Raw genomic sequence first — 25,618 nt, 5'->3', positions numbered from 1 at the left:
CCAAGCCCAAGCATTTAATAAAATCGGCCCATTACTCAAAGCCCAATACCATTTAAAAATCGACCCATCACTTATTAAAAATCGGCCCAAGACTCGGCCCAAAATAAAGAAATAATTCGGCCCAATGTAATGGCCCAACACCCAAAGCCCAAACCCTCAAGCCCATCACAAACCTAGCCTAACACCACCCTTTTCTATCTTCTTTCTCCCGTAACATTTTGCCACTCTTTCTCTCTCTCTCTCAGTTGAAAGATCCGCCCACTCTCTCTCGCTCTCTGCGCCCTCCTGCCGCCGCCACCGGACGGCAGCGCCGTCCCCGGAGGCCGGCGGCTCCGCCTCCTCTCTCATCCCCTCACCTCAAGTCTCCCTCTCACTCTTCCTCCACCGCACCCAACAGCAGCCGGAGCCTCTCTTCCTTCTTCTTCAAAATCGGCGCTCGATCGGCCCTCCTTCTCCGGCCGTTCAGCCGTCGCTTGCTTCGGCCGGCGTCGTCTGTTGACGCGTCTAACCCCGGCACCGTTCTCTTTCTGCTCCTTTGGTCCATCCGCAGAACCCAATCGAGCCCTGAATCTAAGGAAGTCATCGCCGATGTCGCACCTCCATCTGGAATCCGACGGGCGGTCGCCTCCTGGAAGCAGCGCCGTTCGTCTCCCATCCTCATAAATCCCGCTCTGACGTCGAGCCCTAGATTTCAGAAAAGGGAAGGACGCCGCTGTCGAGCGTCCGCGGTTGCTGCACTCGAGCCCCTGCTCGGCTCTGATCTGATCGGCGTCAGCTGCCTCCGGCGATTCTCTCCTCCGGCGACTGGAGTAAGAAGGCCTACGCCTCTCACCGCGTCGCTGCTGCCCCTGGACGCTGCTGCTGCGCACAAGTCTCAGCTCGTCGCCGGGCAGCTGCTGTTCGGGGCCCTGATGAGGTTGGGCGAGTTCGCCCTGTCCCGACCGTCGTCGTCGTCCCCATCGGGCTGTCAGCCCTTCTTTCCGATGCAGGCAAGACGACGAGAGTTCGCCGTTTTCCTTCTTCGTTCCAGCAGTTGAGGTTCGGCCCTAACTCTTAGTATTTTTAAATGCAAAAGCAGCAAGATATGGTTTTTTTTTTAGTTCAGTGCAGTCCGTAAATTAAACCTTTGGCTCCTATTGTCGTTTATGCTATAGATTGAAACTAGGCATCATGGTTTTGCTATGTGTCGTCAGAAATTCTCATTGTATTTGCCTTGTGTGAAAGTCATGGGTTGTTGATTCTATATGGATAAAAGATTATACCATTCGTCTCCTACTATGCTTTTCAAATAAACTGATCATATGCTTCATGGGAAATGAGGCGTGTAACAAAGAAGAAAGCATACCGATGTAAAAATACCTTGAATGTTCTTGTGTTTTTGGTTAGTTGCTCTGGAGTTCAATGGATAGAAACTGAAATAAATTGCTTATTTGCTTAACAATTGCAGGCTGAACTTATGAAGGAAATGGAGGGATTTAAGCCTAGGCTTACCTCTGGCAGCACAATGAATCTCCCTTTTCGTTTGATTGCCGATGCGCCAATGAAGAAAATGAGAGGAATGCTAGCTTAAAAAGAGATTATATGAGAAGGAGTTGTTGGTTGATGGGAGTTGATATTAAAAGAGGGCGGCTGAAGAGATGGGGAACAAGGGTGGTGGGCAGCACACTCATTTTCTTTCTCTCAACTTTAATGATTTTTATGGTAGTGGTGGGGAGGTAAGAGTGAGTGGAAATTGAAGGGGATTGGAGGCTGCTGCAAATTTTGCACAGCCCCACACATTTCATATCTCTCTGTCTTCTTTTCTTTTATTGACTTTTCTTCCTTTGATTGTTAATACTTTATTGAGTGGCAGTAAGTGGCCACGTAGAGTACAAAATCTTTTTGATATACTAGACGATTTTCCCCAAGCTGAGAACTAGCCTGTAATCTGTGAACTGTAAATAAAATACTGGCTTCTATTCTCTATCATCCGTTATTGTATCTGTTTGATATCTTTTTCCTTGCCTACTGACTTGATAAACTATAATATAACTTAAATTAAATCCGTAGATTTAATCTGCTTTGCTGTCGGAATAAATCCTCGACTTCTAGTAGCACTAATAAAATATAACTGCTTCCGTTTCTCGATTAATAAATAACTTGACTTCGCTAAGTCAATTAAAAATAATAATTATTGAATAGCTCAATAATCCTCGTCGCGTTTTTCTCATGCATACTAAAGCATACGGCTAAAATAATACTCCATCTCTGATAAAAAAAATCAGGACTATAAACTGAATTCATATATAACTGGTAACTGGGTTTCATTTACTGAAAGATGCGATATTAATTATCGCGATACCATATTAAATAAAATAAAAATGCGGGTCATTACATATCAATTATGAAATGTAAATTAGCGTTGTCCAACTATATGAAATTAAGTGAATATATGTATCTCTTGTGATATTTTGAGTACTTAACGTGATCTTTCAAAACTTGTTGAACCTATAATGGTTATTAGATTTGACATCAAAATCCGTTTCATCTCAAACCCCAAAACGAGAAAAATGAGTAATAATTATGACAAAATGGTAAATTCTAATCATCTTTTTTCATATGATGGATATAATGTAAAGAGTAATGCTAAATAGCCAAATTGTGGCCACCCACAATTCACTTAATTAAATAGAAAAAAAAAATTATTTAACTTATTTTTTAAAATAAAAATAAGATTTAGTTATTTTATTGTATTCTCTACATTGTAGTTATTTTTTTATAATTTTTTTGTAACTTTTTATTTTTATTAAAAAATAAATATAAAATAAATGTTGCAAAAAAATTACAAAAAAAATAACTATAATGTAGAGAATACAATAAAATAACTAAATCCTATTTTTATTTTAAAAAATAAATTAAACAAATTGAAATTTTCCCTATTAAACTAAATTGTGGGTGGCCACAATGTGGTTGCATAGATTTATTGAACTGTAAAACAATGCAAAGCTTGAAAACAAAGCATGAAATTGAATGACGTTATATATCATCAATTGATTTCGAGATAATCAGTTAAATTATTAGTATAAAGATAAGACCATACCTGTCAAATTGTTCCGGTGAAGGTATAATTCCTTAAGCTGTGTGATGTTCCCAATTTCTCGAGGGACATTTCCACCAAAGTTGTTGTCTGACAAGTCAATAATCTCAAGCTGTGTACATTGACCCAAACTCAATGGTATATCTCCCTCCAATTTGTTCCACCCCAGGCTAAGTAGTTTGAGTCTTTGAAGGTTGTTATGCGAGCAAATGTCTTTTGGTAGGCGGCCTGATAAAGTATTATGGTATAAAATACACCTTCCGCATGCAAAAAATATAAATACCTTAAACAACTTCGGCACAGATTTTAAGAATTTTGTTAAGTTTTTGTTATGTGTATAATACTACTATAATTTAATTTAAATTATAATTTAAAATAATTCCCCGTCGAAATACTCACTAGCTTTTTATATTTGGAGACTATAATACATCAAATCTACATTTAGGTGCATGCCCGGTTTCATTGTTAGATCGAACATCTGAATAAAGAATCAATACTAATAAAGTTGAAAGTAAAATGAGAAAAGAATAATTAAATTGCTTAGCTATAAATACATCACGTTACCGAGGAACCGAAAAATATCATTAGAGGCAAGAGCCGTAGTTTTGCCATTTCTGAATTATCAATAGAAATGAAATAGTAAGGTATCAAACTAGTTAAATTCCTAGTATAGACGAGCGAAGAAAGATTTCCATTTTCAAGTGGGATGCTGCCTTCAAGTCTCATGTGAAAAAGAGATTCACTGCTCCAATTATTTTTCAAAATATTAGAGTCTGTTTTCCTTTTTCTTTTATCGGGAAAATATATTACGCAACTTTTTTGAAAAAAATTATTATTTCACCTCTTTTGAAGCTGGTATGTTCGATTTCCGATGCTATATCTTGCAATAAGTAATCGGATCTCTTAGGCTCATGGAATGACAAATGAATAATTAAATTTCTTAACTATAAAAAAAATTAATGGCATCTTCTATATGAAAAATTGCTTTCAATTATTTTTCTTGGATGCAATAATTTTCAAAAATCGATTGAGAGGGAAATATAATCATCTCTTACACAACGGGGAATAGACTTTGACTTAAGCATAAGACTAAATGTGTATCACATATTTTTTTCCAATTCTCATGGTTAGTTACGATATACCAAACTCTTTCACTAAAGTTTTGGGTTAAAGAGTAGTGCAAACATACCATTTAAAGAGGCGCCACCAAGGTATAGTTGTGATGTTCAAAATTTGTCTTGGAAATGGTCCACTAAGATTGTTATGACTCATGTCTAATATCTCTAAATTATTCAGATAATCAATCTCTTTGGGAATACCACGTGTGAAATTGTGTTAAGTCATGATAACTCGATTTGAATCAGGTATAATGATATGTTACAAATAGTATGAACTCCAAAATCACAAATATTGGAGAAAAATAGTTAGTGGTGTGCTTTTCCTAATTATATGAAAGTGAGGATAAATATTATATAATTAGTACGGCTTCTCGTGCATCGCGATACACGAACTAAAGTGATTGTTGGCCAATATTTTAACCCAAAGAAAATTTGGTGACGGTCGGCGAAGAGAAATAAACTCGAAGAAATAAAATGTGAACGTCAATGGGGGAAGTTGTGGATATAAATAAAAGGTGTGTTGATAATTATTGTAATTGAATATGAAATTGAATATATATTGTCATATGGGCTAATCTGTAAACAATTCCATTTAATTAGATCAATGTAAACCGAGTCAAGTATTGAAAATGAGAGAGAAATAATAATAATTAAACATAAATAAATAAGAGCCCACCACAGTAATCATGAGCAATATCGATGGTTATTAGATTTGGGATGACACGAGTTTTAAGAAATCATGTAAAGTATAATGTGAGTGGAGAAAGGGAGCACATCGAGCTCTTGTGATATTTTGCGTACTCAGCGTGATCTTTCAAAACTTGTTGAATCTATAATGGTTATTAGATTTGGGATGACACGAGTTTTAAGAAATCCTGTAAAGTATAATGTGAATGGAGGAAGGGTGGTGCACATTGATTGTGAGGTTTAGTGGGAGAATTATTACTATAAAATGGACAATACATGTTTTCATGAGACGGACGATAAATGAAAACTATGCATGTTTTTATGGGTCAGAGATAGTATATATTATATCTCAAACCCCAAAATGAGAAATAAATAATAATTATGACAAAATGGTAAATTAACTTTTTTGAGCCTCGGAAAAGCCTCCAGTCATCTTTTCTTTTATGATGGACATAACTGTAAAACAATGCAAAGCTTGAAAAACAAAGCATGAAATTGAATGACGTTATCAACAATTGATTTCGAGATAATCAGTTAAATTATTAGTATAAAGATAAGACCATACCTGTCAAATTGTTCCGGTGAAGGTATAATTCCTTAAGCTGTGTGATGTTCCCAATTTCTCGAGGGACATTTCCACCAAAGTTGTTGTCTGACAAGTCAATAATCTCAAGCTGTGTACATTGACCCAAACTCAATGGTATATCTCCCTCCAATTTGTTCCACCCCAGGCTAAGTAGTTTGAGTCTTTGAAGGTTGTTATGCGAGCAAATGTCTTTTGGTAGGCGGCCTGATAAAGTATTATGGTATAAAATACACCCTCCGTACGCAAAAAAATATATACCTAAATAGCTTCGGCACAAATTTTAAGAATTTTGTTAAGTGTATTGTGACCAAATTTTACAAACTCCAGACCATATAATCTCACAAATCAGCTTAGATAATAGCATTACGAAAAATAATACTATAACTTAATTTAAATTACAATTTAAAATAATTCCACGTCAAAATACTCACTAGTTTTTCTATAGTTGGAGACTATAAAATATCAAATCTAGATTTAGGTGTATGCCCGGTTTTATTGTTAGATTGAGCATCTGAATAAAGAATTAGTATTAATAAAGTTGAAAGTAAAATGAGAAAAGAATAAATAAATTGCTTAGCTATATATACATCATGTTATTGAGGAACTGTATAATATCATTAGACGCAAGAGCCGTAGCTTTGCCATTTACCCCAAAATCTACGTTTAAACCGAATGAATTTATCAACCAATTTCTGGATTATCAATAGAAATGAAATAGTAAGGCATCAAACTAGTTAAATTCTCAGTATAGAGATAAGAACATACCTATCAAATTGTTGGAAGTAAGGTCTAATACCTTAAGCAGTGTTATATTCCAAATTTGTGCAGACACATATCCACTAAAGTTGTTGTCTGACAAGTCAATACTCTCGAGTTGTGGACATTGGTACAAACTTGACGGTATATCTCCTTGCAATTTGTTAGACGACAAGTCAAGTAGTTTGAGTCTTTGAAGGTTATTGTGACTGCAAATGTCCTTTGGTAGCCGACCTGATAGAGTTACCGTATAAATAAATAGATTCTACTAACTAAAAATTTAAAAATGGATAGAGAGGAATACAACCATGAAAAGAGTTTCGACTCATATCAAGATAAGCGAGTGAAGAAAGATTTCCAATTTCCTGTGGAATGCTTCCTTCGAGTCCCATAGCCAAGATATCTAATTCAGTCACCCTGCTACGACGCGAATCACAAGTAACTCCTATCCATGTGCAAAACGAGGTTCCAATGGTCCAATTATTTTTCAAAATATTGCGAGGATCTGAAGTGATGTGGGATTTTAAGGCAAGAAGTATGTATTCATCACTTTTGATTTGAGTTATGTTCTGTGCAGCAGAAAGACTAACACAAGAAAACAATATGAGTGGCGAAAGAAGGAAAAATGGGGAAAATGCATCCATATTGTGAGTGCTAATTTTGTGAGAAAACAAAAAGGCTACCAATTGACATTTATATTCAAATCTAAAATAATTGTAACAAAGTCTATTTACAAGTCAAGTCTAAGTAAACTGGAATGCAAATTTTCCACATTTTTGTGGAAAAATGAGAGAAGCTTCTCTAATCAATTTTAACTTTATTTTCTTGAGATTCTCAAACCTTGAAATGATTTTTTTGTATTTGGATACTATAGTGCATCAAATCTAGATTTAGGTGTATGATAGCTTTGATTATAGAACAATATATAAAAAGTGAGTACGTATTTTTCCTACATTTAATTTTTCCTCCCTTTTTCTCTTTCTTCTCCACCAAATTTTTCAATATTTTTCTCTCTATCTTCCTATTAATTTGCTCTATTTGTTTTTTTATTATTTTCTAACCATCGTCAAATTTGATTCATGCTAAAAATTCAATATGCATCTTAATTAAATTTAAGTTCGTTACAAGTTTTTTAATATAGTATAAAAATCATCAAAAAGGAATTTAAAACAAATCGGTTATGAAAATTTTAAAATTTAAAATATTTTGTTTTCGCTCTTTTCATTAAAAAAAAATTGTATATGAAAATATTTATTTATTTAAACATGTCGTTTAATTTCAATGTACGTACTAGTTTGAATGGAGAATCAATATTATTAAAGTTGAAGATAATGTTAGCTTAATTGAAATGGGTTCACAATTTAACACATCAAATCTCTTGAATTTTAATTTAATGGACGTTTTGATCATTATAATGGCAAAACAACTGTATATTTTCCTTATGAAAAATTGCGCCTTGTATTATTTTCTTGAATGAGATAATTCCCTGAAATTGATTGAAAGGGAAATATATATTTTTTTATTACTTTTTAAAGTGTATGATTGCGTGATATAGTCAATAATATTAATTGTATTAATGGTCTCCACATGCCCATTTCAATATTTCAGAGGCGACCGGCACTAGAGTCAATAGACTAAATTAAATGTGCGTGAAATTCATTTATTATCGAGACAATTTCGAGAATAATTTATTAAATATATTTGATTTTTGAACATATAAATTAGACGAACTGTTTTCCAATTTTGTATCATTTTTAATTCTTCTTCTTCTTTTTTTCTTTTTTTTTTCATTATTTAGAACAAATTTATTTTTTCCATCTTCACACCCCACTCTCCTAATTCAGCCTCCTCCTTTCTATTCAACTTCCATTATTGTTGAGCTCACAAAGTCTCTCTATTTCACCTATCAGTTTAATTTAAAGTTAACATTATAACTTATCGAACCTTCAGAACTATAATTATATCAATCATGAAATGCATTAAATTAAGCATCATTTCTAAAAATGTATTCGATAGTATATGTTTCAATCAATGTGACACAACCAGAATAATTTATGCTAAGAGGCCTAGTTCAAGCAGCAAAACTGATGCACCAAAAGATTCTATCTCATCAATCACGTGTGGATTAATACAAACCAAATTAAATTCAGCCTTGACTACATGAATTATTACGGAATTGCAATTACAATATATGTCACGACCGGACCTAATTAAGGATAATTAAGCCGGGGAACCGTGACTAAGGGGGGAGATTAGAAGCGGGGTAGAAAGGGGAATAATTAAACAAGGAAGGATCATATTTAATCATTGTTATCAAAGGAATATTTATATTATAACGGAGGTTTAGTCATATTGACTCAAATAAACTAGTAAGTTCGGATAATTCCGACTTAGCCAAAATAACATAAAACTTCTGAGTACACAGCGGAATAAGATTCTGATTACATGTATGAAGACATGTATCACCAGAGTTCATTAATACATAAGGATAAGACAAAAGGGTTCCGCTCGTCACTTCATCACTACCGGCAGCTGCTCAACCTGCACATTTAGAAATATATGCAGGGCTGAGTATAAAAGTACTCAGTGGGCATGTATGCCTAAGTACATTTAGAAATATATGCAGGGCTAAGTACAAAAGTACTCAGTGGGCATGTATGCCTAAGTATAAAAATACATGCTTCAAAACTGTAAATTGTCATGCCATCATAAACAGTACAACAAGGAAGTTTTCGTGAAATAGGCCCAAGCTTACTAAATTCTTTTGTGATTCTTAAAGTTCGACTGATCAGTCTAAGTTCTCTTGTAATCTATCATATCTGAAGCTGTGTGCCGCAGAGGTGGCCACCTCTCACGGACACTTGACCGGCCAACCCGTTCGATGATTCATGGCCCTGGGTGTGTACACTAGCCCTGACAGGATAGCTATCAACTGCTCAGGACCCGAATTCGATTACATAACTTGGCAAAGCCACATCAAATAGATATCATACTGAAATTGAAACATTTTATGGCAAGACAATACTTGAAATAACTTCAATTCAAAGATTTTGTCATGAAATAACTTGTTCAACTGTAATATGAAACTCATTTGATATATATGAAAGTAATGCCCACCTGATAGAAATTTTATGTAGCACAATAGCTCATCGACTGATTATTAATCTCACCGTTGACCTTTATTACGAGAATATAAATGAGTTGTTGTTCGAGCAAAATCCTAATGAGAATGCGAAATTAACGATGCATGCTTCTCTTATGCATGAATTCTTATTCTGAGATAATAATCGGAAAAATTCTACTATTAATCCAAGCTATCGGATTTAAAACTAAGTCTCGCTTCATGAAGCTGAAAAGGAACTACAATTAATCCGCTCATCTTAGGGTGGTCTCACCCGCCAATTAAATAAACCTCGCTCGTAGTGGTTGATAGGAAGGAAACGACTAACTCGGCTTATTCGCTATATAACCTCATAGGAATTAGTCGGACTTAATAAAATATATAAAGAAAGAATTATAATAATTTTTGCTCAATAATTAAAAGGCCCAAACATAAGGCAGCTTAGTAATTACATAAGTGTAGTGAGCCTGAATAATTAAAATGAAAGGCTAAATTATTTATTGGCCCAAGTAATTGAATAACTTTGGTCCAAATAAATAAGTAAATGAATAGTTGGGCTCAATTAAATAAATCATGCTAGGCCCACTTAAGAAAAAGGTATGATGGGCTTAGTTAAATAAAAGTGGCCCCAAGGAAATAAAACAACAGCCCACGGAATTAAACTAAAGCCCAAGGGAATCAGAGATAGGAGGCCCAAACATAAGTTAAATACAGGCCCAATCTGGATTAATAATTAAATTACAGATCAAGTGAAAATAAAAGGAAGAGGCCCACTTAGAATTGAAATTAGGAAGGCCCAACTAAAAAAAAGAAAAAAAAAAAAAAAAAAAAAGCCCAAAGCTTCCCCTCTTCCCTCACAATCGGTCTTCTCACTCTCTCTCTCTCTCTCAATCTTACGCACGGCGCTCCTCTCTCTCTCGACCTGCTTCTGGCCGGCGTCGGCTGCCGCCGAGCCTAAATCCGGCGAGGCCGTGCCTGCCTTTCTTCTCGTGTCTCCTCTCACTTGCTGATGGTGTGTTCGAGGCGAAAAGGGCGAGCCCTAATTCTCCCTGAAATCGAAATCGCCGCCGCCGCTGTAACTCCCGGCGAATGGCTGACTGCCGGTTTCGTTCTCCTCCACGAATCGCCGCCATCTCCTTCGCGTTCCTCCGGCGACCAGGGAAAGGTCCGCCTTCACGCCGCCGCTGCTGCCGTTTTGGCTCCGATCGGGCAGCAAGAGTTCGTCCTCACCGATTCCTAGGGCTTCTTCTATAAGCTAAGTTATCTACTCTCATTCTTCTTCAATTTCTAGTTGTTAAGGGTGGGGGTTCTCATGATTTTGGTTCTATGTACAGTGGTAATATCTCAATGTATGAATCAAACTATTTCTGTTGAATGCTAATCATGTACGCATATGTGATATACTTCATCCTATATTTCTAAACTTCTAATACGTGAAGCATGGGGGTGAAACGTTGTCACGACCGGCCTTAATTAAGGATAATTAATCCGGGAAAACCATGACTGGGGAAGGAAAATTAAGAAGCGGGTTTAGAAAGGGGCGCATAAAAGAATACTCAAAGAGCTTGAATACGCGTGAAATATTCCTTAAAAAGGAAAAAGGCATAGTTCGCATAAAAAGGGTACTCAAAGAACTTGTATACGCGTTATATTCCTTAAAAGGAAAAAGGCATTTTTAGGGGCTTGGCTAAAACATTATCAGAGTTTGTAACGGAAGGTGTAACTGAAATAATCAGTGTTTACAGCGGAATGCATAACTGAGATACATGTATGAAGACATGTATCCTTTCTGAGCCTACTTTAAGTTCGACAAAAACTCCATTCAGCAACACTTCATCGCCCATCACAGCTCAACCTACACAAACATAAACATCGAAGGGCTAAGTACAAGAGTACTTAGTGGGCAGTTGCCAAGCATATAACATAACATCATTAACAATTTCACAATATCGCATAAGAGGCATGAGTTTCTTTCATATCATTTGCTCATTAAACATTTCCAAATTCATAAATAGCATAAGGGCATTCTTCATCATCAACAATCATATACACGCATCGTGTCGTGGAGAAGGCCTTCTCCAACGAACACTGGCATCGCGCCGTGAAGGGGGCCTCCCTCAGCGGTCACGGCATCGTACTATTGAGGGAGGCCTCCCCCAATAGACGCTGTAACACTGGCATACTGGCATCGCGCCGCGAGAGAGGCCTCTCTCAGCGGACACGGGCATCGCGCCGTGAGGAAGGCCCTCCTCAGCGGACACGGCATCGTACTATTGAGGGAGGCCTCCCCCAACAGACGCAAGCATCAATCACAGGCATAAACTTATCAGCGTAAAGCATTCAAGCGTAAATAAGCGTAATCAAGCGTAAATTACATAGGGCGTAAATAGTATAAACAACATAGCGTAATTCATTTAACGTGTAGCATAATAAAGCTTAACTCATGTAAGTGTAATAAAGCATACCACACTTGAAGATCCAATTTGCATTTTAAAGCATAACACTGGTATAGCATTTTATTTACGCGTAAGAAATTGCCCACCTGATAGCAAAGTTTTGCTAAGGTACTCTAACTCCTTGTGTAGTTCTTACTCTCGTGCTTGACCTTAATCACGAGAATATAAAATAAGACATTGCCTCGAGGAAAATTCTTAATTAATGAGAAAGCGTAATTTAACTATGCATGAATCTGGTATGCATGATCTAATCTTTTGAGCGATAATCGGGAATTCTACTATTAATCCTTGTTAATAGATTTAACTAATTCTCGTCTAACGCGGTCGAATAAAGTTGTGCTTCTTCCTTCCTCATCGTAATATTCTAGTTGTGAAATAAATCTCGCATTTGTACTTGATTGAAAAATGACTAACTCGGCTTTAAACGAGGTGTGACCTTGTAGAAACTATCGGGCTTTTCGATAGAAACATAATTACTAATATAATCTCAAATAATTAATAGGCTCAAAAGAGAGTAGCCAATTAATTAAATAAAACGAGTAGCTTAACTCAAATAAATAATGGTAGCTCAAAATAATATTTGGCCTTAAGGAAACAATAATATAAGCTCAATAATTAAGAGGCTCAACAAGGCAGCCTGATAATTAATTAAGTAGAAGTGGGCCTGAATAAATAGTACGAAAGCCCAATCGAAATAATTCATTGGCTTAAGTAATTAAATAAATCTTGGCCCAATGAATAAATAATGAATAGCTGGGCTAAGTTAAATAAGTACGCAAGGCCCAGCTGCAATTAAATAAGCCTCGGCCCAAAGAAATAAAATAATAAGGCCGATATTAAAATAAGGTCTGTTGGGCTCAAACAAATAAATCATGTAAAGCCCAACTAAATAAAATTTCAGTCCATAATTTAAAATTAGCCCATCATAAAATATGCATCAGCCCAACTCCTTAATTAAATCGAGCCCAATAGAAATAATGAGAAGGGCCAATTAAATAAAAGACTGGCCCAGTTCGAATTTAATTGAAAGCCCAATCAATTAAATTGGAAGCTCAATTCCTTAAGAATAAAACATACCCAAGCTCAAATAATTCGGCCCAAATAATATAGATAAAGGCCCAATTCTTTTTAAAATAAATCGAGCCCAATCAGCATTTGAAGGAAAATGGCCCAAAATAATTAAAATTATGAGGTCCAAATAAATAAATAAAAGAAAAGCCATATCTTAAAATTAAACCAAGCCCAAGCATTTAATAAAATCGGCCCATTACTCAAAGCCCAATACCATTTAAAAATCGACCCATCACTTATTAAAAATCGGCCCAAGACTCGGCCCAAAATAAAGAAATAATTCGGCCCAATGTAATGGCCCAACACCCAAAGCCCAAACCCTCAAGCCCATCACAAACCTAGCCTAACACCACCCTTTTCTATCTTCTTTCTCCCGTAACATTTTGCCACTCTTTCTCTCTCTCTCTCAGTTGAAAGATCCGCCCACTCTCTCTCGCTCTCTGCGCCCTCCTGCCGCCGCCACCGGACGGCAGCGCCGTCCCCGGAGGCCGGCGGCTCCGCCTCCTCTCTCATCCCCTCACCTCAAGTCTCCCTCTCACTCTTCCTCCACCGCACCCAACAGCAGCCGGAGCCTCTCTTCCTTCTTCTTCAAAATCGGCGCTCGATCGGCCCTCCTTCTCCGGCCGTTCAGCCGTCGCTTGCTTCGGCCGGCGTCGTCTGTTGACGCGTCTAACCCCGGCACCGTTCTCTTTCTGCTCCTTTGGTCCATCCGCAGAACCCAATCGAGCCCTGAATCTAAGGAAGTCATCGCCGATGTCGCACCTCCATCTGGAATCCGACGGGCGGTCGCCTCCTGGAAGCAGCGCCGTTCGTCTCCCATCCTCATAAATCCCGCTCTGACGTCGAGCCCTAGATTTCAGAAAAGGGAAGGACGCCGCTGTCGAGCGTCCGCGGTTGCTGCACTCGAGCCCCTGCTCGGCTCTGATCTGATCGGCGTCAGCTGCCTCCGGCGATTCTCTCCTCCGGCGACTGGAGTAAGAAGGCCTACGCCTCTCACCGCGTCGCTGCTGCCCCTGGACGCTGCTGCTGCGCACAAGTCTCAGCTCGTCGCCGGGCAGCTGCTGTTCGGGGCCCTGATGAGGTTGGGCGAGTTCGCCCTGTCCCGACCGTCGTCGTCGTCCCCATCGGGCTGTCAGCCCTTCTTTCCGATGCAGGCAAGACGACGAGAGTTCGCCGTTTTCCTTCTTCGTTCCAGCAGTTGAGGTTCGGCCCTAACTCTTAGTATTTTTAAATGCAAAAGCAGCAAGATATGGTTTTTTTTTAGTTCAGTGCAGTCCGTAAATTAAACCTTTGGCTCCTATTGTCGTTTATGCTATAGATTGAAACTAGGCATCATGGTTTTGCTATGTGTCGTCAGAAATTCTCATTGTATTTGCCTTGTGTGAAAGTCATGGGTTGTTGATTCTATATGGATAAAAGATTATACCATTCGTCTCCTACTATGCTTTTCAAATAAACTGATCATATGCTTCATGGGAAATGAGGCGTGTAACAAAGAAGAAAGCATACCGATGTAAAAATACCTTGAATGTTCTTGTGTTTTTGGTTAGTTGCTCTGGAGTTCAATGGATAGAAACTGAAATAAATTGCTTATTTGCTTAACAATTGCAGGCTGAACTTATGAAGGAAATGGAGGGATTTAAGCCTAGGCTTACCTCTGGCAGCACAATGAATCTCCCTTTTCGTTTGATTGCCGATGCGCCAATGAAGAAAATGAGAGGAATGCTAGCTTAAAAAGAGATTATATGAGAAGGAGTTGTTGGTTGATGGGAGTTGATATTAAAAGAGGGCGGCTGAAGAGATGGGGAACAAGGGTGGTGGGCAGCACACTCATTTTCTTTCTCTCAACTTTAATGATTTTTATGGTAGTGGTGGGGAGGTAAGAGTGAGTGGAAATTGAAGGGGATTGGAGGCTGCTGCAAATTTTGCACAGCCCCACACATTTCATATCTCTCTGTCTTCTTTTCTTTTATTGACTTTTCTTCCTTTGATTGTTAATACTTTATTGAGTGGCAGTAAGTGGCCACGTAGAGTACAAAATCTTTTTGATATACTAGACGATTTTCCCCAAGCTGAGAACTAGCCTGTAATCTGTGAACTGTAAATAAAATACTGGCTTCTATTCTCTATCATCCGTTATTGTATCTGTTTGATATCTTTTTCCTTGCCTACTGACTTGATAAACTATAATATAACTTAAATTAAATCCGTAGATTTAATCTGCTTTGCTGTCGGAATAAATCCTCGACTTCTAGTAGCACTAATAAAATATAACTGCTTCCGTTTCTCGATTAATAAATAACTTGACTTCGCTAAGTCAATTAAAAATAATAATTATTGAATAGCTCAATAATCCTCGTCGCGTTTTTCTCATGCATACTAAAGCATACGGCTAAAATAATACTCCATCTCTGATAAAAAAAATCAGGACTATAAACTGAATTCATATATAACTGGTAACTGGGTTTCATTTACTGAAAGATGCGATATTAATTATCGCGATACCATATTAAATAAAATAAAAATGCGGGTCATTACATACTACCCCTCTTAACAAAAATTTCGTCCCGAAATTTGCATATCTCTGCTAAAACAGTTCGGGGTATTTTTCCTTCATCTTGTCTTCAAGTTCCCACGTAGCTTTTCTTGTCTGCGGTGTCTCCATAAGATTTTCACTGATGTGATTGAGACTGATTTGGTAAGTGTCCACGTATTGCTGGTAAGGGGTGTGGGTGTTCCCAATTGCTGAACCTCATTGTCTGTTGGGGCATTGCGTGGAGTAGTGACCTTTTTGGCCACAATTGTAACAACCGTTAGTTCCAGCCCGACAGATACCCCTATGCATCTTACCGCAATTTGGGCAAGGTGAAATTCCTCTCTGACCTTGGTTACCTCCAGTTGGCTCGAGATTAGTCTGTGCCTCGTGCCTTTGTTGAATAAACTGTTCGGCCCGTTCTTTTTGTTGCCACACTTTCTTATTAGTCTGATTGATATTGTCTTTGTTGTTGTCCCACTTGCGCTTCCCTTTGAGAGTATGTGAGGCTACTGGTGGATCATTTGGCGTTGAGATCAACAATGGGGCTGACTTGTCCGACGGCATTGCAGCTTCAACGTCAAGTGCCCTGTTCAGAGACTCCGTGTATGAGAGTCCTCCGTGGCTTGCTAGAGCCATCTTAATTTCGTACCGCAGTCCGGCACAAAATTTCTCTGCCATCTTCTCCTCTGTGTCCACTTGTTGTGGAGCAAACCTCGACAGGTTGCAGAATTCCTTGTCGTATTCAACCACAGATTTCTTTCCTTGCTTCAACTCGTAGAACTCAGCTTCTTTCTTCTTCCTATAGCTTTTCGGAATATATTTATCATATAATCTTGTCTTAAAATCTTCCCAAGTATAACTTGCCCATTGCTCAGGTGTCAGAATTTTTCGACGTGCTTCCCACCAGAAGTCAGCTGATCCTGTTAGCTGGAATGAGACGCAAGATAGGCGCTCCTTATCAGTACAACGTAGAAAGTTGAAAATGCGTTCCATTGCACGCACCCAAATCTCAGCTTCAGCCGGTTCACTCGTTCCGTCAAACGTAGGTGGGTTCTGCCTTAAAAAGAGTTCTTCGACTCTCCTAGTTGGGGGCGGAGGAGATGTGTTATGTCCTCGAGCATCTTGTGGTTCTTCTGGTACAGCGTTACGGTTTCTGAGATTGTTATTGTTTCTCGCAGGGCGTCCTCTCTTAGGCGGCATTCTAGTAACAAAGATGTGCCAATTAGTACACTCTAGCATAATCTAATACAAGCCTCAAAAGAATTATTGTACAGGTTAACTTATTCTAACTTGTAAACAAGTCATAACTCCAATGACAACATTGATGTAGTAAGCTCTAAGGGTCTTTAGCATCTCAAATCCATGAGTCATAAAAATTTCTTAAGTATATAATATCACATCATCTAAATTGGATACTTAGGCATAAGTCATGGAGATTCATAGCGGCTATAAAATCATAAGCTTAAAAATTATTCTATACGCATCACTTATCTTGCTGCCTTCACTATAGCCACCAAAAGATACAATCTAATTTCTTCTATGTTTGCTTCTATGTTCTGTCGTAGTGGTGATCTCATATCTTAATAGCTCTACGTTCATAGGGATTCATTCCATAGGCATACTTAATCGTGCTTGCGTAAATCATTTCATTCAATAACAACATAACATAGCTATTAACAGTTACTCACTTTGCTATTACGATAATTCTCACTTTTTGTAAACATTAACTCAAAACTTGGAATATCATTCTGCTTCGTTGAGTGTGATGCGATGAAGTGCTGAGCTTTGTCGATTGAACTCTAGACACTTTAGTGATCCATTCAAAGTTTGGCTTAAATAAACTCTTAGGCTCAGAGCAAACGAACTGCTCTGATACCACTCTGTCACGACCGGCCTTAATTAAGGATAATTAATCCGGGAAAACCATGACTGGGGAAGGAAAATTAAGAAGCGGGTTTAGAAAGGGGCGCATAAAAGAATACTCAAAGAGCTTGAATACGCGTGAAATATTCCTTAAAAAGGAAAAAGGCATAGTTCGCATAAAAAGGGTACTCAAAGAACTTGTATACGCGTTATATTCCTTAAAAGGAAAAAGGCATTTTTAGGGGCTTGGCTAAAACATTATCAGAGTTTGTAACGGAAGGTGTAACTGAAATAATCAGTGTTTACAGCGGAATGCATAACTGAGATACATGTATGAAGACATGTATCCTTTCTGAGCCTACTTTAAGTTCGACAAAAACTCCATTCAGCAACACTTCATCGCCCATCACAGCTCAACCTACACAAACATAAACATCGAAGGGCTAAGTACAAGAGTACTTAGTGGGCAGTTGCCAAGCATATAACATAACATCATTAACAATTTCACAATATCGCATAAGAGGCATGAGTTTCTTTCATATCATTTGCTCATTAAACATTTCCAAATTCATAAATAGCATAAGGGCATTCTTCATCATCAACAATCATATACACGCATCGTGTCGTGGAGAAGGCCTTCTCCAACGAACACTGGCATCGCGCCGTGAAGGGGGCCTCCCTCAGCGGTCACGGCATCGTACTATTGAGGGAGGCCTCCCCCAATAGACGCTGTAACACTGGCATACTGGCATCGCGCCGCGAGAGAGGCCTCTCTCAGCGGACACGGGCATCGCGCCGTGAGGAAGGCCCTCCTCAGCGGACACGGCATCGTACTATTGAGGGAGGCCTCCCCCAACAGACGCAAGCATCAATCACAGGCATAAACTTATCAGCGTAAAGCATTCAAGCGTAAATAAGCGTAATCAAGCGTAAATTACATAGGGCGTAAATAGTATAAACAACATAGCGTAATTCATTTAACGTGTAGCATAATAAAGCTTAACTCATGTAAGTGTAATAAAGCATACCACACTTGAAGATCCAATTTGCATTTTAAAGCATAACACTGGTATAGCATTTTATTTACGCGTAAGAAATTGCCCACCTGATAGCAAAGTTTTGCTAAGGTACTCTAACTCCTTGTGTAGTTCTTACTCTCGTGCTTGACCTTAATCACGAGAATATAAAATAAGACATTGCCTCGAGGAAAATTCTTAATTAATGAGAAAGCGTAATTTAACTATGCATGAATCTGGTATGCATGATCTAATCTTTTGAGCGATAATCGGGAATTCTACTATTAATCCTTGTTAATAGATTTAACTAATTCTCGTCTAACGCGGTCGAATAAAGTTGTGCTTCTTCCTTCCTCATCGTAATATTCTAGTTGTGAAATAAATCTCGCATTTGTACTTGATTGAAAAATGACTAACTCGGCTTTAAACGAGGTGTGACCTTGTAGAAACTATCGGGCTTTTCGATAGAAACATAATTACTAATATAATCTCAAATAATTAATAGGCTCAAAAGAGAGTAGCCAATTAATTAAATAAAACGAGTAGCTTAACTCAAATAAATAATGGTAGCTCAAAATAATATTTGGCCTTAAGGAAACAATAATATAAGCTCAATAATTAAGAGGCTCAACAAGGCAGCCTGATAATTAATTAAGTAGAAGTGGGCCTGAATAAATAGTACGAAAGCCCAATCGAAATAATTCATTGGCTTAAGTAATTAAATAAATCTTGGCCCAATGAATAAATAATGAATAGCTGGGCTAAGTTAAATAAGTACGCAAGGCCCAGCTGCAATTAAATAAGCCTCGGCCCAAAGAAATAAAATAATAAGGCCGATATTAAAATAAGGTCTGTTGGGCTCAAACAAATAAATCATGTAAAGCCCAACTAAATAAAATTTCAGTCCATAATTTAAAATTAGCCCATCATAAAATATGCATCAGCCCAACTCCTTAATTAAATCGAGCCCAATAGAAATAATGAGAAGGGCCAATTAAATAAAAGACTGGCCCAGTTCGAATTTAATTGAAAGCCCAATCAATTAAATTGGAAGCTCAATTCCTTAAGAATAAAACATACCCAAGCTCAAATAATTCGGCCCAAATAATATAGATAAAGGCCCAATTCTTTTTAAAATAAATCGAGCCCAATCAGCATTTGAAGGAAAATGGCCCAAAATAATTAAAATTATGAGGTCCAAATAAATAAATAAAAGAAAAGCCATATCTTAAAATTAAACCAAGCCCAAGCATTTAATAAAATCGGCCCATTACTCAAAGCCCAATACCATTTAAAAATCGACCCATCACTTATTAAAAATCGGCCCAAGACTCGGCCCAAAATAAAGAAATAATTCGGCCCAATGTAATGGCCCAACACCCAAAGCCCAAACCCTCAAGCCCATCACAAACCTAGCCTAACACCACCCTTTTCTATCTTCTTTCTCCCGTAACATTTTGCCACTCTTTCTCTCTCTCTCTCAGTTGAAAGATCCGCCCACTCTCTCTCGCTCTCTGCGCCCTCCTGCCGCCGCCACCGGACGGCAGCGCCGTCCCCGGAGGCCGGCGGCTCCGCCTCCTCTCTCATCCCCTCACCTCAAGTCTCCCTCTCACTCTTCCTCCACCGCACCCAACAGCAGCCGGAGCCTCTCTTCCTTCTTCTTCAAAATCGGCGCTCGATCGGCCCTCCTTCTCCGGCCGTTCAGCCGTCGCTTGCTTCGGCCGGCGTCGTCTGTTGACGCGTCTAACCCCGGCACCGTTCTCTTTCTGCTCCTTTGGTCCATCCGCAGAACCCAATCGAGCCCTGAATCTAAGGAAGTCATCGCCGATGTCGCACCTCCATCTGGAATCCGACGGGCGGTCGCCTCCTGGAAGCAGCGCCGTTCGTCTCCCATCCTCATAAATCCCGCTCTGACGTCGAGCCCTAGATTTCAGAAAAGGGAAGGACGCCGCTGTCGAGCGTCCGCGGTTGCTGCACTCGAGCCCCTGCTCGGCTCTGATCTGATCGGCGTCAGCTGCCTCCGGCGATTCTCTCCTCCGGCGACTGGAGTAAGAAGGCCTACGCCTCTCACCGCGTCGCTGCTGCCCCTGGACGCTGCTGCTGCGCACAAGTCTCAGCTCGTCGCCGGGCAGCTGCTGTTCGGGGCCCTGATGAGGTTGGGCGAGTTCGCCCTGTCCCGACCGTCGTCGTCGTCCCCATCGGGCTGTCAGCCCTTCTTTCCGATGCAGGCAAGACGACGAGAGTTCGCCGTTTTCCTTCTTCGTTCCAGCAGTTGAGGTTCGGCCCTAACTCTTAGTATTTTTAAATGCAAAAGCAGCAAGATATGGTTTTTTTTTAGTTCAGTGCAGTCCGTAAATTAAACCTTTGGCTCCTATTGTCGTTTATGCTATAGATTGAAACTAGGCATCATGGTTTTGCTATGTGTCGTCAGAAATTCTCATTGTATTTGCCTTGTGTGAAAGTCATGGGTTGTTGATTCTATATGGATAAAAGATTATACCATTCGTCTCCTACTATGCTTTTCAAATAAACTGATCATATGCTTCATGGGAAATGAGGCGTGTAACAAAGAAGAAAGCATACCGATGTAAAAATACCTTGAATGTTCTTGTGTTTTTGGTTAGTTGCTCTGGAGTTCAATGGATAGAAACTGAAATAAATTGCTTATTTGCTTAACAATTGCAGGCTGAACTTATGAAGGAAATGGAGGGATTTAAGCCTAGGCTTACCTCTGGCAGCACAATGAATCTCCCTTTTCGTTTGATTGCCGATGCGCCAATGAAGAAAATGAGAGGAATGCTAGCTTAAAAAGAGATTATATGAGAAGGAGTTGTTGGTTGATGGGAGTTGATATTAAAAGAGGGCGGCTGAAGAGATGGGGAACAAGGGTGGTGGGCAGCACACTCATTTTCTTTCTCTCAACTTTAATGATTTTTATGGTAGTGGTGGGGAGGTAAGAGTGAGTGGAAATTGAAGGGGATTGGAGGCTGCTGCAAATTTTGCACAGCCCCACACATTTCATATCTCTCTGTCTTCTTTTCTTTTATTGACTTTTCTTCCTTTGATTGTTAATACTTTATTGAGTGGCAGTAAGTGGCCACGTAGAGTACAAAATCTTTTTGATATACTAGACGATTTTCCCCAAGCTGAGAACTAGCCTGTAATCTGTGAACTGTAAATAAAATACTGGCTTCTATTCTCTATCATCCGTTATTGTATCTGTTTGATATCTTTTTCCTTGCCTACTGACTTGATAAACTATAATATAACTTAAATTAAATCCGTAGATTTAATCTGCTTTGCTGTCGGAATAAATCCTCGACTTCTAGTAGCACTAATAAAATATAACTGCTTCCGTTTCTCGATTAATAAATAACTTGACTTCGCTAAGTCAATTAAAAATAATAATTATTGAATAGCTCAATAATCCTCGTCGCGTTTTTCTCATGCATACTAAAGCATACGGCTAAAATAATACTCCATCTCTGATAAAAAAAATCAGGACTATAAACTGAATTCATATATAACTGGTAACTGGGTTTCATTTACTGAAAGATGCGATATTAATTATCGCGATACCATATTAAATAAAATAAAAATGCGGGTCATTACAAACGTATATGAAGATAGTGAACTGAGATATTGAGGTATAGGTGTTGGTTGGCTGCTGTGGGTGGATTAAATGGAAGGATTCTGAAATAAATCATACTTGTTCCTTTCAATAAATGCAGGTTGCAAATGGAAGAAGACGAGGGATAAATGCCAAGGTTTACCTTAAAGCTTCTGGCAGCGAATCAATGTTCTTTCTTACTCTTGGGTATTATCTGCAGGTGAATAATGAGTGAATAAGGGAGTGTTTTGGCTGAAGTTGTAGGGAGAAGGGGATTGTTCTATTGCATCTGCACACGTCTCCTTTTTCCCTTCCCAATACTTTTGCTTGACTAGCTAGGTAATACAAGTAGGAATTGTAATGAAATAGGGATGTAGTGAATAGAAAGTTGTAACGTTTGGAAAGATTGTGGTGTGACTAAATGAAATCCCTCTATCTTGGTAATTCTAAATCTGTAATATTGTACACGTGTTTGTCCCTTCCAAACTATCATTTGAGAGAAGAAGAATATCAAGGGATGTCAAGTTGCAGATGGAGGATGGAAGCTCACCATTTAATTTGTTGGAAAAGAGCGGTAAAGTAACTAGATTTGTTAGATTTCCAATGGTGGATGGTATTGGACCTGAAAATTAGAGAACCCATACAAATCACTTTAAAGATGGAGCAGAGAAATACATTTTTTAAAAAAATTTAAAGATGGAGCAGATGTACTTGAAATCAAACATTGAAACTTGCATACGGATGATGGAAGCTCACCGTTTAATTTGTTGGAAGAGATAAAATAATCAAATTTGATAGATTTCCAATGGTAGATGGTATTGGACCTGAAAATTGGAGAACCCTTCACACAAATCAATTTAAAGATAGAGCATAATAAATTTAAGAGCAATTACTTGAAAACATACAGTGAAGTATTATTAGAGGATCTTTTGTTACAAATCTTATTACATCTTCTATTCCTATAGCACCTATACACACCACGTATACTCCACAACATCATAATTTAATAAATCATTTGGTAACATTGAGAAAATAGAAGATCCATGCCGGAAATAGAAAATTCAACAAATGTTTAGAGTATTTAAATAATTAAGCACAAATTAATTATATGAGAAGAAGCCAGCAAGCTAAAAAAACTAAATTAGAAACATACGATAGTTTTTAAAAGTTTATATCAATCATGTTCTATTTAATACAGTACATGCAATGACGAAGGAAATAGCAAAATTTGTCTATTATCTGAACTCGCACTTGAAAGCAAAAGAGGGAAAATAATGTTTAATAAATCACCATTTAATTGGTTGGAAGCTCTAGCCACTGCAGATTTGATAGATTCTCAATGGTGGATGGTATTATACCTGAAAGTTGGTACCAAACCTTCACAGGAATTACTTGACAGATAATTTGGATATATAAGAATACCAATCTACTTCCTTTATAGAAAAACTTGCACATATCATTTGACCAATGTTGGACAATGAACAAACTCTTGCTTATAAATTTAAGAGGCATCATGTTGTGAAAGGGACGTACCATTTAAAGAGGCATCACGAAGGTGTAGTTTACAGAGAGTTGTGATGTTCCAAATTTGTCTTGGAAATGGTTCACTAAGATTGTGTTAAATCATGACAACTCAATTTGAATAAGGTATAATCATATTTTACAAATAGTATGAGCTCCGAAATCATAAGTATTAAAAAACTAGTTAGTGATGTGCTTTTCCTAATTATATGAAAGGGAACATACTTGTGACATACAAATCTGCAAGTAAATGGGCTGAGCTGTAAACAATTCATTTTAGAGTCAAAGCGATTATATACAATCCAAAATCTTAATCAAGAAAGTTAATTAGGGAGCAAAATTGAGGAAACATATAAAACCTTTTCAAACGAATTTAAGATTTATACTACAATACTGAATTTTCATTGCTCAAATTCTAACGAACTATATATAAAAGTGCAAATTCACAAGATCACAATTTTTCTAACATTTTCACTGAACACCCAAACATTCCTCTATGTATATCTGTTATAATAAAAAAAAATAGTTACCCAAAACCTAATATATTTATTTTACCTCACATCTATTTTGACTACATGCTCGTTTGGTTCAAGTAGAGGAATGAAAGGGAATGGAATCAAATAAAGGAGTGAAATGGTGGCAATTAAAGAGATGTTGGCAATGTATAATTCACGAAGAGTTGTTACGTTCCAAAGTTGTCTTGGTAATCGTCCGCTAAATTTGTTGCTCCTCATGTCTAAGACCTCTAAATAATTAAGATAACCAATCTGTTTCGGAATATCACCTGTAAAATAATGAGTATAAAAAAAATAGTTGAAGTAAAAAAAGAAAATAAGAGCAAACCAAAGCCACCATGGGCACGAGTTAATATATGCCACATGAGCATGAAAGTGAAATTGTTGAGCCACTAAATTTGATTTATACTCGAATTTTAATTCTTAAAATCACATGCAAAATGAGAATTTGTTGAAAGTTCAGTAATTTATATGCAATTAACCCTATTTTTTAATATTTTTCCCCAACCCCAACCCCCTCCCCCAAAACCCAATTCCCCTCAAAACCTTATTATCCTTATTTTGTGGGATAACCTAAAAATGAATACAACTCATGTTTCGTGGGACGGAGGGAGTACATAAGTGAAGGTGTCCCAAGGGTCGACCCAACTTAAAAAGTAAGTCTACCAATCCAGCCCGGCCCAATAATCACTTTTATATACAAAAATATCAGGCTAAAATGGGCTATATGATTTTTTGCTTTGAAATCTTTTTGGGCCTGAAGCTCTATGGCCCAATCTACCTCGGTCTATTCATTTTTGACAATTTTATATTTAAGTTCAAATTTTTATTATTTCATGGATCAAAACCCACTTCGTTTTATATTTATGTAGTATTTAAAAAAAAAATCATTTCTACAGTTATAGTTCCACATCAACCTACTCCATTTGGTATTTCTTGGGGTTAATAGCCAAAAAATACACGAAGTTTGCCCGAATTTGCAAATTGCACATGACCTTCAAAATTGGCCTCAGAATACATGACCTTTTGATTTTATCGTGATTTGCACATGCGTTGACCATAACTTTAAGCCTAGTTGACGTGGCTGCCGGAAATTGCAGACGTGGCCTAACCGTCGGGCAAGTAATACGACGTCGTTTCTTGAGTGAGTAAAATTTAAAAAAAAAAAGAAAAAAGAGGAAAATCTCGGTCTTCTTCTCCGCCGTCTCCAGATCCGCCGTCTTTTCCAGACGCCGAGCACCACCGCCACCGCCGAGCACAGCGCGGTCTTCTTCTCCGTCACAGGCCATCGCTCGCTTTCTTTCCGCTGCCTCACCGCCGTCCTCCATCCACCGCCCCTTTCCCTGAATCTCCATCCTCCATCCGCCGCCATTCTCCATCTTCGCCGCACCGCACAGCGCGGCCTCGTCTCCAGCCGCCGCCTTCCACCAGCCACAACACAAACACCACACCACGACACAAACACCACACAACGCGACGACACGACACAAGCACTACACCATGCCACGAATTTCAGTAGTGAAGAGCCGACAATCCCCAAATTTGCAGAACCCCCAAATCCACAAATTTCCCACAATCCTCCTCCGCCCGGATGAAATCGAAGGAGTGGTGAGGTAAAATTGGAGTCAAATGGGAAGAAATCCCCAGATCTGAAGCCACAATCCTTCTCTCCATGCGCGTGGAGTT

General features: G+C 38.3%; 1 protein-coding gene and 2 long non-coding RNA genes across 3 annotated transcripts in view; all 3 read right to left on the bottom strand.

Annotated features, from left to right (window-relative positions):
• Positions 1-6,044: 6,044 nt before the first annotated feature.
• Positions 6,045-25,618, bottom strand: part of LOC131014037 (LRR receptor-like serine/threonine-protein kinase RGI2) — a 58,778-nt gene continuing 39,204 nt past the window's right edge. The window contains exons 3-4 of the mRNA XM_057941966.1: positions 6,233-6,457; positions 6,045-6,124 (exon numbers count right to left, since the gene is read on the bottom strand). Of these exons, the coding sequence (XP_057797949.1) occupies positions 6,045-6,124; positions 6,233-6,457 (305 nt within the window). The remainder of the gene's footprint in view (positions 6,125-6,232; positions 6,458-25,618) is intronic.
• Positions 13,282-14,911, bottom strand: LOC131006362 (uncharacterized). Its single transcript, XR_009095490.1, has 3 exons — positions 14,527-14,911; positions 14,395-14,447; positions 13,282-14,088 (listed from the first exon to the last, which is right to left on the bottom strand). It is a non-coding gene; the product is annotated as an uncharacterized LOC131006362 (long non-coding RNA).
• On the bottom strand, positions 19,771-21,400 carry LOC131006363 (uncharacterized). Its single transcript, XR_009095491.1, has 3 exons — positions 21,016-21,400; positions 20,884-20,936; positions 19,771-20,577 (listed from the first exon to the last, which is right to left on the bottom strand). It is a non-coding gene; the product is annotated as an uncharacterized LOC131006363 (long non-coding RNA).

The sequence above is a fragment of the Salvia miltiorrhiza genome, chromosome 1, assembly GCF_028751815.1.
Source record: "Salvia miltiorrhiza cultivar Shanhuang (shh) chromosome 1, IMPLAD_Smil_shh, whole genome shotgun sequence".
Lineage (NCBI taxonomy): Eukaryota > Viridiplantae > Streptophyta > Magnoliopsida > Lamiales > Lamiaceae > Salvia > Salvia miltiorrhiza.
This window is presented reverse-complemented; position numbering and strand designations above follow the sequence as displayed.